The sequence below is a fragment of the Ranitomeya imitator genome, chromosome 9 (assembly GCF_032444005.1).
Source record: "Ranitomeya imitator isolate aRanImi1 chromosome 9, aRanImi1.pri, whole genome shotgun sequence".
In the NCBI taxonomy this organism is placed as follows: Eukaryota; Metazoa; Chordata; class Amphibia; order Anura; family Dendrobatidae; genus Ranitomeya; species Ranitomeya imitator.
Window position 1 is genome coordinate 98046985 of NC_091290.1, and position 19597 is coordinate 98066581.

At 47.6% G+C, this 19597-nt stretch overlaps 1 protein-coding gene across 1 annotated transcript in view; it reads right to left on the reverse strand.

Moving 5' to 3' along the window:
• Positions 1–19597, reverse strand: part of SLC12A4 (solute carrier family 12 member 4) — a 450549-nt gene that overhangs the window by 362438 nt on the left and 68514 nt on the right. The window contains exon 3 of the mRNA XM_069740162.1: positions 18717–18848. Coding sequence (XP_069596263.1) covers positions 18717–18848 — 132 coding nt within the window. The remainder of the gene's footprint in view (positions 1–18716; positions 18849–19597) is intronic.

The window sequence follows — 19597 nt, forward strand, 5'->3', positions numbered from 1 at the left end:
AGTACGATTACAGCGGTACCTCATTTATGTAATTTTTTTTATGTTTTGGCGCTTTTACACAATAAAAACTATTTTATATAAAAAAATAATTGTTTTTGCATCGCATTATTCTGAGAGCTATAACTTTTTTATTTTTCTGCTGATGATGCTGTATGGCGGCTTTTTTTTTGCGGGACAAGATGACGTTTTCAGCGGTACCATGGTTATTTATATCCGTCGTTTTGATCGCGTGTTACTCCACTTTTTGTTCGCCTGTATGATAATAAAGCAATGTTTTTTGCCTTGTTTTTTATTTTTTTTGCGGTGTTCACTGAAGGGGTTAACTAGTGGGATAGTTTTATAGAGCGGGTCGTTACGGACGCGGCGATACCAAATATGTGTACATTTATTGTTTTTTTTTAATTTACATAAATAAATGGATTTATTGGGAAATGTTTTTTTTTTTTTAATTTGGGGATTTTTTTTATTTATTTTTTTTTTTACACATTCTATATATTTTTTTTTTTTTTTTTAAACTTTCTAACATTTTCCCAGGGTGGGACATCTCTGTATTAGAACAGATCGTTGATCTGACACTGCATAGCACACTGTCAGATCAACGATCTGACAGGCAGTTTAGCTGGCTTTCCAGCGCCTGCTCACAGCAGGCGCCGGCTAGCCAGGTCATTTCATGACCCGGAAGGAGTCCGGCGGCCATCTTGGATCCGGGGACTCCTTCCGGGTCACCGGAGCAACGCGATCTCATTGCGTTGCTCCGGTGGGAGAGCGCAGGGAGCCCCCGTCCCTGCGCGATCCCCCTCTATGCCGCTGTCACTACTGACAGCGGCATCAGAGGGGTTAAATGCCCACGATCGGCGATAGCGCCGATCGTGGGCATTGCTGCGGGGTATCAGCTGTTATATACAGCTGACATCCGCACCCGATCACCGCGGCGCTCAGCGCGAGACCGCGGTGATCGGTGCGCCGTACTAGTACTGCTGCTGGCACAAATGCAGTGCCGGCAGCGCAGTACTAGTACGGCGCGTGGCGCGAAGGGGTTAAAGGGGCCAACACTATCATTTTTTAGTTTCTTACTATTTATGTAGTTAAAGAATATTTTGGGATTATTTTTACTCTCTCTGGCAATGAGTCTCTCTGTCTCAATCTTTGCTGCCTTGATTTGCTTTTTACAGAATTTATTTAATTTTCTGTATTTATTTAATGCTTCCTCACTACCTACTTCCTTTAATTCTCTAAATGCTTTCTTTTTGTCACTTATTGCGCCCCTTACAGCTCTATTTAGCCATATTGGTTTCCTCCTATTTCTAGTATGTTTATTCCCATAGTGTATATACTGTACACAGGTCCTATCCAGGATGCTAATAAATGTCTCCCATTTTCTTTGTGTATTTTTGTGTCTCAGGATATCGTCCCAGTTAATTGCACCAAGATCCTCTCTCATCCGTTGGAAATTTGCCCTCCTGAAATTTAGTGTCCTTGTAACCCCTCTATTACACATCTTTTTAAAGGATACATGAAAACGTATTATTTTGTGATCGCTATTTCCCAAGTGACCCCCAACCCTTACATTTGCTATGCGGTCTGGCCTGTTGGTTAATATTATTTCTAGCAGTGCCCCCCTTCTTGTTGGGTCCTGAACCAGTTGTGAAAGGTAATTGTCTCTTATAGTTGTCAAAAACCGATTACCTTTGCTGGAACTGCAGGTTTCTGTACCCCAATCTATTTCAGGGAAGTTGAAGTCCCCCATAATAATGACTTCTTCTTGCTTGACTTACTTACCGTATATACTTGTGTATAAGCTGAGATTTTCAGCACATTTTTTTGTGCTGAAAACATTTCCTTGGCTTGTACAAGAATCACAGTCCCAGAAAGCCGGCGGCTGTAGCACAGTGACAGCTGCAGCCGCCGGCTTCCAGAAGACATCAATACTCACCCTCCATCGCTGTATCTCGGTCGCTGCATCTCTGTCCCGGCGCCAGCAGCTCTTTCCTGTTCTTATGCTAGTACCGCTCATTAAGGTAATGAATATTTACGTGTCTCCACTCCCATAGGTTTGGAGCGCATATTTATGACCTTAACCCCTTTCTGCCAGCTGACGGAATAGTACGTCAGCTGGCAGATCCCCTGCTTTGAGGTGGGCTCCGGCGGTGAGCCTACCTTAAAGCCGCGACATGTCAGGTGTTTTGTGATCCGCCCGCGCCCTTTAACTAGTTAAATGACGCCGTCAAGCGCTGACAGCGGCATTTAACTAGCGCTCCCGGCCGCGCGGCCGGGTTTGCTCGCACTGCTGACCCCCGTCACATGATCGGGGGTCAGCAGTGCATTGCCATAACAACCAGTGGTCTCAAGGAGACCTCTATGGTTGTAGATGGCCGATTGCTTTGAGTGCCACCCTGTGGTCGGCGTTCAAAGCAACCCTGCATTTCTGCTACATAGAGGTGATCTGTACTTCACCTCTATGTAGCAGAGCCGATCGAGTTATGCATGCTTCTAGCCTCCTATGGAGGCTATTGAAGCATGCCAAAATTTTAAAAATAAAGTGATTAAAAATATAAAAAAAATAAAAAAATATATAAAAGTTCAAATCACCCCCCTTTCACCCCAATCAAAATAAAACAATTAAAAAAAAAATCAAACATACACATATTTGGTATCGCCATGTTCAGAATCACCCGATCTATCAATAAAAACAAAGGATTAACCTGACCGCTAAATGGCGTAGCGAGAAAAAAAATCAAACCGCCAAAATTACATTTTTTTGGTCGCCGCAACATTGCATTAAAATGCAATAACGGGCGATCAAAAGAACATATCTACACCAAAATGGTATCATTAAAAACGCCAGCTCGGCACGCAAAAAATAAGCCCTCACCTGACCCCAGATCATGAAAATTGGAGACGCTACGGGTATCGGAAAATCGCACATTTTTTTTTTTTTAGCAAACTTTGGAATTTTTTTTCACCACTTAGATAAAAAATAACCTAGACATGTTTGGTGTCTATTAACTCGTAATGACCTGGAGAATCATAATGGCAGATTAGTTTTAGCATTTGGTGAACCTAGCAAAAAAGCCAAACACAAAACAAGTGTGAGATTGCACTTTTTTTGCAATTTCATCACACTTGGAATTTTTTTCCCGTTCTCTGTTACATGGCATGGTAAAACCAATGGTATCATTCAAAAGTACATCTCGTCCCGCAAAAAATAAGCTTTCACATGGCCATATTGACGGAAAAATAAAAAAAGTTATGGCTCTGGGAAGGAGGGGAGCAAAAAACGAAAATGAAAAAACGGAAAAAGCTCCGGGGGTGAAGGGGTTAAAGGGACCCGGACACAATGCATGTCTATGGATGCCAGATTGCGCCGGATCCGGAAAAAGGCGGATCCAGCGGCCTGATCCCGGCTTTTTACACGGAGCATGCTCAGAAACTATTGGCCTGCCTCCAGGACACATATATAAAGCATTGCCATTGAGGCCCTCACTCATTTCCAGCCATACTGCCAGCCAGAGAGCCCACTCCCTGCCAAGATTGAAGAACCGGACAAAAGAGCCAGAGAGCGGAGCCAGCTATAGCCTGCCACAGAGCCCAGCCAGCCAAGCCTGAGAGAGCAGAGCCTGCCACAGAGCCCAGCCAGCTATAAACCTACCACAGAGCTCAGCCAGCTATAAACCTGCCACAGACACCAGCCAGCCAAGCCTGAGAGAGCAGAGCCTGCCACAGAGCCTAGCCAGCTATAAACCTGCCACAGAGCCCAGCCAGCTATAAACCTGCCAGAGCCCAGCCAGCTATAAACCTGCCACAGAGCCCAGCCAGCCAAGCCTGAGAGAGCGGAGCCTGCCACAGAGCCCAGCCAGCTATAAACCTGCCACAGAGCCCAGCCAGCTATAAACCTGCCAGAGCCCAGCCAGCCAAGCCTGAGAGAGTAGAGCCTGCCACGCCTGAGAGAGCGGAGCCTGCCACAGAGCCCAGCCAGCTATAAACCTGCCACAGAGCCCAGCCAACTCTAACTTGCCACAGAGACCAGCCAGCCAAGCCTGAGAGAGTGGAGCCTGCCACAGAGCCCAGCCAGCTATAAACCTGCCACAGAGCCCAGCCAGCTATAAACCTGCCAGAGCCCAGCCAGCCAAGCCGGAGAGAGCAGAGCCTGCCACAGAGCCCAGCCAGCTTTAAACCTGCCACAGAGCCCAGCCAGCTATAAACCTGCCACAGAGGCCAACCAGCTATAAACCTGCCACAGAGCCCAGCCAGCTATAAACCTGCCAGAGCCCAGCCAGCTATAAACCTGCCAGAGCCCAGCTATAAACCTGCCAGAGCCCAGCTATAAACCTGCCAGAGCCCAGCCAGCCAAGCCTGAGAGAGCGGAGCCTGCCACAGAGCCCAGCCAGCCAAGCCTGAGAGAGCGGAGCCTGCCACAGAGCCCAGCCAGCTATAAACCTGCCACAGAGCCCAGCCAGCTATAAACCTGCCACAGAGCCCAACCAGCTATAAACGTGCCAGAGCCCAGCCAGCTCTAACCTGCCACAGAGCCCAGCCAGCTATAAACCTGCCACAGAGCCCAGCCAGCTATAAACCTGCCACAGAGCCCAGCCAGCTATAAACCTGCCACAGAGCCCAGCCAGCTATAAACCTGCCACAGAGCCCAGCCAGCTATAAACCTGCCACAGAGCCCAACCAGCTATAAACGTGCCAGAGCCCAGCCAGCTCTAACCTGCCACAGAGCCCAGCCAGCTATAAACCTGCCACAGAGCCCAGCCAGCTATAAACCTGCCACAGAGCCCAGCCAGCTATAAACCTGCCACATAGCCCAGCCAGCTATAAACCTGCCACAGAGCCCAGCCAGCTATAAACCTGCCACAGAGCCCAGCCAGCCAAGCCTGAAAGAGTGGAGCCTGCCACAGAGCCCAGCTAGCTCTAACCTGCTACGGAGCCCAGCCAGCCAAGCCTGAGAGAGCGGAGCCTGCCACAAAGCCCAGCCAGCTATAAACCTGCCACAAAGCCCAGCCAGCTCTAACCTACTACAGAGTCCAGCCAGCCAAGCCATACCAGAGCAGCCATGTCTTCTTCTGGGAGCCCTCCCTCCCGTCGGCAGTGCACTGAGGTAAATATATATGTTTTTTTACATAATTTTGATCTCTCGCTCTCTCTCTCTCTCTTTTGTGTGTGTGTGTGTGTATTTGTTTATGTATGTGTATATATTAATGTATTTTGCCATTTTTCTTTTTTGTAGGAAGCTGCTGAAGCTGCTGCCGCAGTCCAAGAGGTGCTCCCAGAAGAAGAGGGGAAGGGGTGGAGAAAGACCTGGAGCGGGATCACAATTGGTGTGTTTCTTTCATGTATCGCAGAACCACAACCTCACACTACACAGAACACAAGACACTTACAGATAGAACACAACACATACAAACTGATAAATTCAGACATCACACAACGCATAAAAAATGATCATTATAGATATCACATGGCACACAACACATAAAAAGGCTACATACAAGCACATAATTGTTATGTTTTTTTTCTTCTAGAGTTCGGATTCTGGTGCTCGATCCAGAGGTCCTCCCAGTGGCTTCCAGGGTCGTCGGTGTGAGAGTCATGGCGGCCGTCATCGTGTAAGCATATATGTTATTTTTTTTTTTTAGGTTTATTCTTTATGTTGTTAACAATATTGTTTTAATTTTTTTCCCTTTTTTATAACAGGCTTCACAGCGTGCTCCTGATTCTGACGGTGAGGAGGTCGGCCTCGATATTGACCTCATCGATCTTATCCGAGACAGGGAGCCGCTGTGGAACATGGGTGACTGCCGCCATGCTGGTCTCACAGTGAATTGGCGACTCTGGGATCAAATCTGCCAAGAGCTTAAAGCGAAGTGGGAGGACCTCGATGTTCGGGCCCAGAATCAAGAACGTAAGTATGCACAGTTCAGTTTTGTTGATGCATTCTAAGTATTGTTTCTAACCAATTTGTGTTTCTCCTTTTTTAACAGGTGAGAGGATTGTGAAAAGGTGGCGTTCAATCAGGGATCGCTTTAAGAAGGAATTCAACAAAGAGATGCGGGCCCCGAATGGATCTGGAGGACGCAGGAGCAAATACAAGTATGCCCAAGCCCTGTCGTTCCTCAGGTCAACGATGGTGATACGAAGGTAAATATTACCCACCACACATAATAACCAATTTTTAACATGTCTAAACCTCTTTTGCTCTTTCAGCCAGGGCCATGCAATTACAGTATATTAATTGTTTGTTTTTCTCTTTTGTTCCACAGCACCGTTGGGAGCACTCAGGAGCCTGCAGCACAGTTGAATCCTTCTGGGGCGATCCCTCAGGAGGCCGCCACCGAGGGACACTGACAGTGCTGGCCCCTCTGCACCATCCCACACATAGGATCCCTCTGTCCCATCCGCGAGCGCTGGAGCATCCTGACCGGTTCCATTGCATGTATCTGCTGATGAGGATATAGCGTTTCCTGTACCCCACCCCTCTGCTGCTGCCACCTCTAGTACTGTAGCATCAGGGCGCCATCGGCAGATGGGTCAGGTACAGAGTTATGCGCCCGAGTTCTTACACCTGAACGCATCCTTCCAGAACTGTTTGAAAGTTTTGTCCAAGCAAATGGCTGCAGGTTTTAATTTAATAAATAAAAGTATACTCGAGATGCATGCACTTCTGTTAACTATGCGTTCAGAGGTAAGACAGTCACCGAACACCACTTTTTTCCAGTCGGTACTTGAGCAAATGGAGACGCTATCTTCTTCTCAGCAGATGCAAGTAATGGAACCCTGCCAGTCTGCTCTAGCGCTCATTGCCTCAAGAGCAGAGACTCTAACCACCCATGCTGCAAGTGCTCCCCTTCCTCCACTGTCCCTCACTACAGCCACTACCATCCTCCTGACCCATACCACCAACCTGCCCGTGCCCCATCCCATCAACCTCACCATCACACACATCGTGCCCGTGCCCCGTCCCAGCAGCCACAACACTTCCAGCGTTCCTGTGCCCCGTCACACCAGCCACACTACCAGCGTCCCGCCCGTGCCCCTTCCCACCAATGTGATGATCCCGACCCATACCACTTCCCATCTAATTAATCCGCGCCTCCTCTCCCTGCCCACTACCACCAGCCTCTTTCACCTCCTTCCCAACCCTCTTCTCCACCCATCACTGCTTCTGCCTCCTAATCCTCCCAAAACATCACCTACACCCCTCCATCCTACCAAATTCCTAACCCCAATCCCACTTTCCTGTCCACCCGCTCAATTGCCTTCTCCACTCCTTCACCACTACCTATTGATCCTTCCCCACCACCAACACATTCCTCTCTCCACACTCCCACTGTCAAAGTGTCCCTATCCAACAGCCCCTCCACAGCACCATCTCCACCCCGACCTATTCAAATCTATTGAGTTTTGTGTTCAGCAAATTCAAGTTTATTTTTTGTGTTGCAAAATAAGAGTTTATTTTTTATTTAAAAAAAGAATTGTAATAAAACTGGGTTGTTTACAGCTATTTTGTATTTTCTTTATAAGGTATAGATAACACTTTGAATAAACAAGGTTTATTGGTCAGAGGTAAAATACTTTGGGTACAACCCAAACAGGTACATAACTTGGGTATAAGGTAAAATCAACCAGGTACACAACTTGGGTAAAAGGTAAAATACTTGTTACAAGGAAAAAGCTAAATTGTTCAAACTCTCTCATCCCGCCAGTCTATTCTTCCTTCGGGTGAAATAAAATATTCTGCAAATTGATCCCGAATTCGGGAAACAGTCGCAGAACTTCTATACGTTTGGTTGCTATAAATCAGCCAAGTTGGTTTCTTCAGAGTGGTCCTCAATGGAAATCTGTTCCTTGGATATAACATAATTGTGCAGGACAACACACGCTTTCACTACCTCATCCACAGTGTCTGTCTTCAAGTTAATAGATGTCAGTAGAACTCTCCATTTGGCGGATAATATCCCAAACGCACACTCCACCATTCTCCGTGCACATGTGAGTCGGTTGTTAAAAATGCTTTTAGTATTGTTTAAACCACGGCTGGAGTAGGGTTTCAAAATATTTTCAGAAAGCTGAAAGGCTTCATCCCCAACACAAACAAAATTCATTGGTGGCTCAGAGGTTTGAGGCAGTGGTCTTGTGGGGGGGAGGAATTGAAAGGTTTTTCCATACAAATGCCGCCTCATTGAAGACAGTTTGAAAACTTGCGAATCATTAAAGCCGCCATACGCCCCAATATCCACCGCTACAAATGTGTAATCCGCATCGGCGATGGCCCTCATCACGATGGAAAAGTACTTTTTATAGTTGAAATACTCGGATCCAGAACCAGCAGGTTTCACGATACGGATATGTTTCCCGTCCACCGCGCCCAAGCAGTTGGGAAACTGACACACTTTCTGGAATTTGTCAGGTACTTCCAATTAAGTCTGCATTGTGGGATGTGGAATAAAATCATCGTGCAGAGAGTCCCACAGTGCACGGCAAGTGTGCCTCACTATTCCAGAGATGGTTGAAATTCCCAGTCTGAACTGGAAATGTAGTGAAGATAGGAATCTGTGAACAAAAGCAAGGCAGAAATTACTACAAATTCAAAATATCAAATCAATGAAAGTGCGCTACAAGAGTACATCAAGAATGCTTACCGAAGAGTGACCATCAGACGCTCAGCCGGTGTAATAGAGAATCTGCAATATGTATCAGTCCTTCTTATTAGATGTTCAATCCGCTCCACCGATACATCAAAGTTCTCCGCTTTCATCCGTATATAGCTGAAAAACTTCTCTAGGTCTCCTCGTGGCTCCATGTATAAAGTAGAAAAGACTCCCTGTGTCATTCTCTGTGCCGTGATGGGGTGGATCCACAAACGGCATCGGCGCAGACGCATGATGCGCTGTCTCGCTCGCTCCTTCTCAAGAACAATTGTTTTCAATCGATTCGCCTCCACGAAGAAATCCACGTTCTGCAGAATCTTCGCAATAATGCCGTCCATCTTGCTCTGTATCTTGCTCCTCTCAAACCTGTCACTAATGGGCTGTAGGAACACTGTGTATATAGTTTTCAGGGGGCCAATCACATTTTTAGCCTGTCAGGGGGCGCTTTTAAAAACCGGATCCGTCAAAAAATCGGATGGAAAAACGGACAAAACAAATGTAAACTGGAAAGAACGGATCCGGTTTACCGCCGGATCCGGGCATCGGATCAGGTAGAAAACTGGATCCGTTCCTTCTGGTTTTAACATATTATGCCAGAACCGCTCTGCGGTGCGACGCCGGAATTGGCATGGCGCCAAAAGATGGATGTGTGAAAGTAGCCTTACTTGGATATTCAGATTATAAAACTTAAAACTATAAACTGGCATAAAACTTAACTTATTATGCCATGCCTGAGGAAAGGACCTAAGAAGTCCCAAAAGCTTGCTTTGTAACATCATTTATTTTATTTTTGTTAGTCTTTAAAAGGTATCATAACTACAGGATTATCTAAAATATAAAAACCAGTGGCTCACTTAAACGGTCATAATAATTACACAGATTCTCAGTATCATCTCATATATGACTACAGAAAATTTTTTGTCAATATGCTACAAGCCACTGTCCCTTTAATGTTAAGTGGCTATATAAATCATAAATTGAATAGATAGCCAGCCAGTTAGACTAGATTGTGATAAACTAAAAGATAAAAATATGGATTGATATTCCCATTTCATTTATAGGCGATTAAGCTGACAATAATTAGAATGGTCTGAATGGAATCGTGATGTTAGTTTGAGGTCATATGGCAAAGTCAGTGCACTTAGTTGTGAATATGGTCTAAATCTCCTTCCAGTCAATAAGTGTGACATGAAAGAGCAGGCCGGAGCGAGCCGTCCCATCCCCCCGCAGACGGCGTACGTGCAGGCCGTCATGACAGGGGTTTGGGAGGTAGAGATAGGAGGGGAAGGGGTTAATTATGGGAGGGGGGTGTTATGCATGAGGCAGGGTTTTATAAGGAAAGGGTGGGGTGGGGTGGGGCTTACCAGTTCCCGCTCTGGAGCATCAGGAAGATCGCCATGTCTGGGATTGACGGTGTGTTGCAGCAGCTGCGGGCGGCAGCGGAGAGCCAGCCTCCTGGCTGGTTAGAGGCCCAGGTTGCCAGTACACTGGGCAGCAGCAGCGGCGGTGGTAGCGGCAGCGGAGGAGTACAGACGGCGGCCAGCGGTGAGCGGCGCGTGCGGCCTCCTCAACGGCTGTCCCCTGAACCGATCCAGCCCCAGCGACGGCGAAGGAGCCCCTCCAGGGACCCTCCGGACCGTGTGCCCACCGGTAAGCGCCTCAGTAGGGCCCGGTCCGGGAGGAATCCACAGGCTGCGATGGGGCCTGCGGCGGTGGTGAGGCCTGCTTCCCCAGCTCGGGGGGCGGGGCCTTCGCGCGCTGGAGCGCCATTTGCCGGTGACGTCACAGGGGGGCGCCGTAGTGCAGCTGCTGCTGGGCGTTCTGCTCCTGCTTCTGCAGCGAGACAGCAAGGGAGAGCCTGTTCTGCAGCGGCCGGCAGCGCCGCTTCTTCCCCTCTGCGGCCGGGCCCGTCCAGCACACAAGGTGCGTCAGCCGGACTACAAGATGGACCCAGAGGGAGCAGTGGTCGGGCGTCCCCAGGGCCTGGAATGTATGGTGGGCCTGTGCCGGGCAGTCCTTCCCACCGGGCCGCATCGGGATCTCCAGCGTCGGGCCGAGACGGGGCCGCATCCTCACGTTCGTCATCACGCGGTGAGACGCAGCCTCGCGGGTTTTCACGGAGTGGACCAGGAGCCGAGGACAACAGGACGAGGAGGACGTCAGCGACTGGGGGGACTTCAGTTCCCCTGCAGCTTGGTGAGCAAGATTCCATGTCTGTTTTGTCACCAACACGATTGTTTTCCCCGGTTGTGGGGGCTAGTCAGACAAAGGGGGTAGGGGCTATGGGGGAGCAGGCGGGGACTCGGTCGGTTTCAGGGAGCGAGGGGGTAGGTGAGTTATTGTCCAGCGTCCGTGAGTTGCTCGTGAGGTTGGGTGGCGTTAGGTCGGTGCCTTCCCCGTTGGCTGCGTGGGTTGGTTCTATGGATTTGGGTTTTGGGGCATCTGGGGAGGGTGTATTGGCACCCAGCAGTTCAAGTGTCCCGGTGTCGGTGCAGACTGAAAAGGAGAAGGAAGGCGGGATTCGTTTAGACGACAAAGCGCGGGGTGAGGTTTACGTCTGTTTTGAGGGGCTGCTTGGGGCCCATTTGAAGAAGGAAGTAAGGGAGAAGATGTGGAAAGATGAGTATGTGGAAATTTTTTCGCTTCTTCCTTTAGAAAAGTTCAATTTAGATAAGAGCAACAAAGAGGACAGTAAGAAAGAGGACGAGGAAAAACGGAGGTGGCGCCTTATTCCGCAGACTTTTGTGAACTGGTTGCAAGCGTTTGCAATTCTGGCGAGCGTAGTGGGTGAGAAGGCGCCGGAAAATTGTTCGGCGCTCTTCTGTTACATGGATTCGATAGGTGAGGCGTACAGGGCGTACGGGGGCCAGGCCTGGCTCCGGTACGATGAGCAGTTTAGGCAGCAGAAGGCTGTTCGTCCGGCGATCTGGTGGGATCAGAAGGACATTGGTTTGTGGTTGCGAGTGATGGCGCCCACAAAGTTTGGTCACTCCTTTCAAGGGGGGGCCGGAAATGCCGGCCAGACCGCAGCGCAAGGCAGTTCAGGATCTGAAGTCGGCAGTGTTACACGCGGCGGTAGTGTCGGAAAAGTTGAGCAAGGAAGTGGCGTTGGGTAGGATGTCTGGCCCTTTCCCGCTCCACCCCTTGAGGATTTGGTTATTTCCCAATTGGGTGTGGTTCCGAAGAAGGAGCCTAACAAGTTTAGGCTAATTCATCATTTGTCTTACCCTAAGGGGCGGTCTGTGAATGACGGAATAGATCCGGAGCTTTGCTCCGTGGTTTATACGTCTTTTGATGAGGCTACACGTTTGGTACGTAGATGCGGCAGGGGCGCATTATTGGCTAGGACAGATATTGAGTCGGCTTTCCGGTTACTTCCTGTCCATCCTGACAGCGTTAGACTGTTGGGTTGTTATTGGGACCAAGGGTTTTATATTGACAGATGTTTGCCGATGGGCTGTTCTTTGTCTTGCACATATTTTGAGGCTTTCAGTTAGTTTCTGGAGTGGGTCGTTCGGGATGTGTCTGGTTTGGACTACATAATCCATTATTTGGATGATTTTTTGTGCATCGGGCCTGCTCAATCAGGTTGTTGTGAAATGGCTTTACAGACAGTGATTTGGGTGGCCAAGCGGTTCGGTGTTCCGCTGGTGCCAGAAAAAACTGAAGGGCCCAGTACGTGTATTTCATTTCTGGGCATTGTCATTGATACGGTCGCATGGGAGTTTCGGTTACCCGAGGAGAAGGTGGTCAGTTTGAAAAGCGAGGTGGCTCGAGCACGTCGCTTGAAGAAGTTGCCTCTGCGGGAAGTTCAGTCTCTTCTTGGCAAATTGAACTTTGCGTGCAGAATTATCCCAATGGGGAGGGTGTTTTCCCGGAGGCTCGCAGGTGCTACAGCGGGGGTGAAGGCCCCCCATCATTTCGTGCGCTTATCTAGTGAGCACAAAGCCGATTTTGAGGTGTGGGATAGTTTCTTGGCACGGTACAACGGCCGATCGCTTCTGATGGAGGAAGTGGTGGGCAATTATGACTTGGATTTGTTCATGGATGCGTCGGGTGGGATTGGTTTTGCGCCTTTTTTGGTGGTCGGTGGTGTGCCTCCAGGTGGCCGGATGACTGGTTCGGTTCCGGGCTGGTAAAAAACGTGACTTTATTGGAGATTTTTCCTATTTTGGTGGCTGATTATCTGTGGAAGGATGATTTGCGCAATCGCAGGGTACGGTTTAATTGTGATAACATGGCAGTCGTTTGTGTTATCAACCGTTTGACGGCATCGTCCCCCCCATTCGGGTTTTGCGTCAGCTAGTGTTGTTCTGCATGTCTATTAATGCGTATGTTTCGGCAACTCATGTGCCGTTGTTGAGAACTCCATCGCTGACTCTTTGTCTCGGTTTCAGTGGGAGCGTTTCGGTGCTTTGGCTCCGGAGGCGGAGGAGACGGGTCGGGATTGCCCGCAGGAACTCTGGAGTTTGGCATCCGGGCTGCAGGACCTTTGATTCAGGCGTCTTTGGCACCCAGCACATGGACAGCATATCGGTCGGTGTGGTGTGACTGGGAGTCCTGGTTGGTGTCTTGTGGGGTGGGTAACATGGGGGATGATTATGTGGGGGCCCTGTTGTTGTGGTTGAGACGTGGTGCCGATGACGGATGGTCGGCGTCAAAGGTAGAGAGGATTCGGTCGGCTTTGACTTTTGGTTTTCAGCTTAGAGGTTTAAGGGATTTAACGAAGTTGTTTGTAGTAAGACAGGCGGTGAAGGGTTTTAGAAGGAAGGCGGGAAAGGGCGATCTAAGGCGCCCGATTTCCTTTAGCTTGCTGGAACGAGTAGGTGTGAAGCTCAGTGAGATTTGCACATCTGACTTTGAGGTGGCTCTTTTCCATTTAGCATTTTCCCTGGAATTTTTTGGCGCGCTGCGGGTGAGATCGTGTCGCCTAGCACGTACGCGCAAGGGGGGCTTTTGGCCAGGGATGTGGTGCTTACCGAAAGTGGTTTACAATTTTGGTTGCGTAGGTCGAAGACTGATCAGGAGGGTAGAGGCAAACGTGTGGTTTTGGGCGCTGTTGTGGGTTCGCTCATGTGTCCCGTTAGTTGCTGGGAGGCTTTTAGTTGTTTTCAGCCGTCTAAGGAGGGTCCTTTGTTGTGTCATGAAAATGGGTCCTTTTTGTCCAAGTTTCAGTTTGTGGCGGTGCTTAGACGGGCTCTGGGGGAGTTGGGATTAGATGCTTCTCGATTTGCCTCTCACTCCTTCCGAATTGGGGCCGCGACTGAGGCGGCTTTGGGAGGTTTAGCACCGGAAGTGGTGCAACGGATTGGGAGATGGGAGTCGAGGCGTTATAAGAGCTACGTGAGACCTTAAGTGGGGATGGAGGGGAGGATGGCGTTTTTTCACGATGTTTTGTATTTGTAGTACGGTTGTGGATTTTAAGTTGTTATGTATTTTCAGGTTCCAATTCCCTGTTGATCTGGATCGTCGGTCACTCGTATGTATATTGGGGCGCGAGACGGGCGGACGTTCGACGGGACGGTCGGCAGCTCGTGTTCTCCAAAGAGGTGGCCGTGGTCAGATGGTTGGGTTTTCGGGGATTGGGCTGGAACGGGGTTTTGAAGAAAGTGCATAACAATGCTCGTTTAGACAGATCTCCAGACATTTTGGTTTTGCACGTTGGAGGAAACGATTTGGGGATTCGCCCCTGTCGGGAACTGATCCGGGATATAAAACATGACCTTCTCAGATTATGGGTGTCCTTTGGGGATGTGCTGGTAGTTTGGTCGGATATTGTTCCGAGGAGGTGTTGGAGGCACGCCAGATCTGCGGACAAGGTCAATAAAGCCAGGATTAAAGTTAATCAGACGGTTGCCAAGTTTGTGGTAAAGAATGGAGGTTTGTTTATCCGTCATCTGGAACTGGAACAGGGTGGGGAGGACTTTCTCCTGGGTGATGGTGTTCACCTGAACACTGTGGGCACTGACTTATGGGCTTTGGGTTTACAAAACGGTATTAAAAGGGCAATAGCGGTGAAGTGTGGTGGGGTCTCGGGTATTTAAGGTATTCAAATACCCTCGTTGTGGCGGTGGGAGGGGTCCTTGGAGTTGGTGATAAATTGGCCTGGGGGATCCGTCGGGGTACGGATCCTTCAGTGGGTGTAAACTTGGTTTTCGGGTCTGGTGGTTCGGGGGGGGGGGGGGGATCTTGGCAACGGTGGGCCGGATCCCCAGGTTAAAAGTGGACATGGTTAACCCTTCGCGGTATTTTGGTGCTCCCGAGCCTGGGTGGTTACAGCTGGGAGTAAATATATGGTATGTTTCGGTCCACTCCCTGTTATGGTTGACCACCAGTTTGGAGCTTCAAGGACTCCTCCTTACGTTATTTATTCTTGTTGTATGTTTATACTAAAAGGCCACTGTGGCCAATTATAATCCAAGCTCAGAGTCTGTCGTTATTTGGTGGGGGGGGTTTTGGTGACAAAATACCTGAAGGTTAAGGTATAAAAAGGGGTGTCATCCCTTCGAGGGATCGACCAATAGCAATGTCAGGGTTCCCAAATGGCACCATTAGTCTGACTTGCTTAACTAAGAATGGCAGTGCTGATATAAGCACCTTGCAGAGTGCGCACAATAGGGGTTGTCATGAACCCGCTTCTCAGGACACGGCTTGGGGTTGCGCCTGCAAGGGTTAATCTATCTCCCATCTCTCAATCCAGCATTCAACCTCTGTCCTATGCTGTAATGGGAGCATAAATCACACACCGACCCAGAACACACACTTGCTCATACACATTGCCAACACTCATATGCTTTAATATAAAAAGGTACAGTGCTTACAATGAAAAAAAAAGTATAAAAATATGGTAATAAAAGTGATGTACAAATGTGCAAAACAGTTATAAAAATAAACAGGAGAAAACATACAGAAATAACTAACTTTGTAGTCTGCTTTATGCTCCCTGAGGGGGAACGGATATGGACTGGAACACATCAGCTTGGCTGTCCCTCAATCTGTGATCACCCCCCTTTGTGTGTAGCTCTAATTTATAGAGGAGTCCAGAGCAGAGCAGCGACGAGGGTCGAGTATTTTTTTTTTTATGTTTGGAGCATTATATATGGGGACCATTATACACTGGAGCATCATATATGGAGCCCATTATACACTGTAGCATCATACATGGAGCCCATTAGACAGTGGAGCATCATACATGGAGCCCATTAGACAGTGGAGTATCATATGGGGCCCATCATACACTGGATTATTATATATGGGGACAATCATACACTGGAACGTTATATATGGTGCCCATAATACACTGGAGCATCATATATGGAGCCCATTATACACTGGAACATCATACACTAGAGTATCATATATGGGGCCATTTATACACTGGAGCATCATATATGGGGCCCATCAAACACTGGAGCATCATATATAGGGCCCATCACACTGGAGAATCATATATGGGGCCCATAACACACAGGAGCATCACATATGGGGCCCATTATAGTTGTAGCATTATATAGGACTCATACTTACATGGAGCAATACATGAGGCTCATTATACTCTATGGGACCCATCATATACTGGAGCATTATATAAAGCCCATCATATACTGTATGGAACATTAGAAGGGATCCATTATGCATGGAGCAATATATGGGGCTCACTGTTTATGGAGCATTATATGGGGTCCATTCTGTATGGAGCAATATATGGAGCTCATTATACTATATGTAGCAATATATATGGGGCCGATTACTTTATGGAGCATTATGTGGCACCCATAATACTATATGGAGCAATATGTGAGGCTCATTATTCATTAGATGGAGAACTATGTGGTGCCCATAATACTTTAAGGAGCAATATATGTGGCTCATTCTGTATGGAGCAATACTTGGGGCTCATTCTGCATGGAGCATTATGTGGCACCCATCTACTATATAATTGTCTAAGGGGTACTTCCGTCTGTTCTTCTGTCTGTCTGTCTGTCACGGATATTCATTGGTCGTGGCCTCTGTCTAGCATGGAAATCCAAGTCGCTGATTGGTCGCTGCAAAACAGCCACGACCAATGGCCGCTCCTTACTCCCCGCAGTCAGTGGCTGGCGCCCACTCCATACTCCCCCGCACCCCGCAGTGTCCCCGGCGCTCCGCTATATACTCCCCGCAGTGTCCCCGGCGCTCTGCTATATACTCCCCACAGTGTCCCCGGCGCTCCGCTATATACTCCCCGCCGTGTCCCCGGCGCTCCGCTATATACTCCCCGCAGTGTTTCCGGCGCTCCGCTATATACTCCCCGCAGTGTCCCCGGCGCTCCGCTATATACTCCCTGCAGTGTCCCCGGCGCTCCGCTATATACTCCCCGCAGTGTCCCTGGCGCTCCGCTCCATAGCCCCGCAGTCAGTGTCCCCAGCGCTCCGCTCCTGTGACATAAATGGCTGGGTAATATACTATGTCACTGGGCAAATATACTACGTAGCTGGGCAATATACTACATCACTGGGCAATATACTACGTGGCTCTGTGCTGTATACTACGTCACTGGGCAACATACTACGTCACTGGGCAATATACTACGTCGCTGTGCAATATACTACGTGACTGGGCAATATACTACGTGGAAATGCATATTCTAGAATACCCGATGCGTTAGAATCGGGCCACCATCTAGTAATACTATATGGAGCAATATATGGGGCTCATTCTGTATGGAGCACTATGTGGTGCCTGTAATACTGTATGGAGCAATATATGGGGCTCATTCTGTATGGAGCACTATGTGGTGCCCGTAATACTGTATGGAGCGATATATGGGGTTCATTTTGTATGTAGCACTATGTGGTGCCCATAATACTGCATGGAGCAATATATGGGGTTCATTCTGTATGGAGCATTATGTGGTGCCCGTAATACTGTATGGAGCAATATATGGGGCTCATTATTCTGTATGAAGCACCAAGTGGTGCCCATAATACTTTATAGAACAATATATGGGGCTCATTGCTCTGTATGGAGCACTATGTGGTGCCCAAAATACTGTATGGAGCAATATATGGGGCTCATTATTCTGTATGGAGCACTACATGGTGCCCATAATACTGTATGGAGTAATATATGGGGCTCATTCTGTATGGAGCACTATATGGGGTCCATTATTCTGTAGGGAGCAATATATGGAGCCCATTATTCTGTATAGAGCACTATGTGGTGCACATAATACTATATGGAGCAATAAATAGGGCTCATTATTCTGTATGGAGCACTATATGGGGTCCATTATTCTGTATGGAGCAATATAAGGAGCCCATTATTCTGTATAGAGCACTATGTGGTGCCCATAATACTATATGGAGCAATAAATAGGGCTCATTATTCTGTATGGAGCACTATATGGGGTCCATTATTCTGTATGGAGCAATATATGGGGCTCATTCTGTATGGAGCACTATGTGTTGCCCATAATAACCATAATACTGTTCGGAGGACTAAAATTGCCCAGTTTCTGACATATTGTAGAATTTACAATAGATATCATGTATTGTAAGAAGTGAAATATTTGGCATTATACTATACCTATATTTCTAAGCCGTATCTGTGCTTCATGAATCGTTGTATGTGTTAAAGGGGCCCACAGACTCTTTTGCCCGGGGCCAATGAACACCTGGAGCCGACCCTGAATAAGGGGTTAAAGCAGAGCGGACAGAATTGCTGGGAGGAGGCGTGCATGTGCGTATTTGAAGTGAGCAAGAGGCCCATATGGCATTTGCCAAAACTGCCAGACTGGCCCTATTCTAGAGCATATGAAAGTTACAACTTGTTCCTAAGAAAGACACATGCGTGGCTAGAGAATCACTGACTATACTTTATACAGCTAGATTTTGCTGCCTATTGCCACCACTTGGTGACTGATCCGGATAGGTCCATATTCATACAAAAAAAAAAAAAAGAGCAATATGCAGCTCTATGGAAAATATAGCAATGGGTATATTTTAACATTTAGTCTCTATATATCATATGAAACATTTGTATACAATGTATTTCAGGTTATTAATCATCCAACAAAGCCTATACCTTGAATACTTTCTTTTGAGCACCATCTCCGCTTTCAGCTTCTTCATGCTCCTTTGCTCCCTGTGTTAGGTTTGTGTAGTTTACAAGGCGACTCAGAAGGGAAGAAACTTTAGGTCTAATATCCAGCTCTTCCTACAAAAAAAAAAAGTAAATAATTGTTGGCATGTCTTTATGAATATGAATCCTACAAAGTAATTGTCAGATAAAAAGATCTGTCACCAGGTTTTCCCACCTAATCTGAGAGCAGCATGGTGTGGGAGACCCCCATTCCAGTGATGTGTCACTTACTGGTCTGTATAATTTTTATGAATACCGAGCTGTATGATGGCTTGTTTCCTGGTGGATTGAGTGGTAGAGTTTATCGGCACAACATTGGGATACATAGGATTTCTTCAAATCTTTTTTTTGTTACAAAATGAACCGAAAACGGCAATTCTGTCAGAGTTTTCATTTTTTTCTTCACAGCATTCACCATGCACAACAAACAATAATTACGGTAATAATATAGCATTATTTGTACAGGTGTTGAACTATGTAAAACTTTTTTTTTTTCCACTAAACTTTTTTTTTATGGTTATAAAAGAAACACAGATGCTAGTTGTATCTATAGGTTTTTTTCTTTCACAATATTTACTGATCCCAAAAGAGGACGTCATCCTTCCATTGCACTAATAATACTCTCTAATGCCCAAGTACGACAGTGCATTATCTCCAAGGTCAGCCAATAAAGTCTTGCCACTGATGGGATATGATTGCTGAACGATTTCTCAGACAGGGAAATCTATGTCATGCCTCCATGTTGTCACAGCAGCTATCAGTATTCCATGACTGTGCTGCAGAGGAGCCGATCGTCTGAGAAAGTGATCTTTAAAGGGCAGATT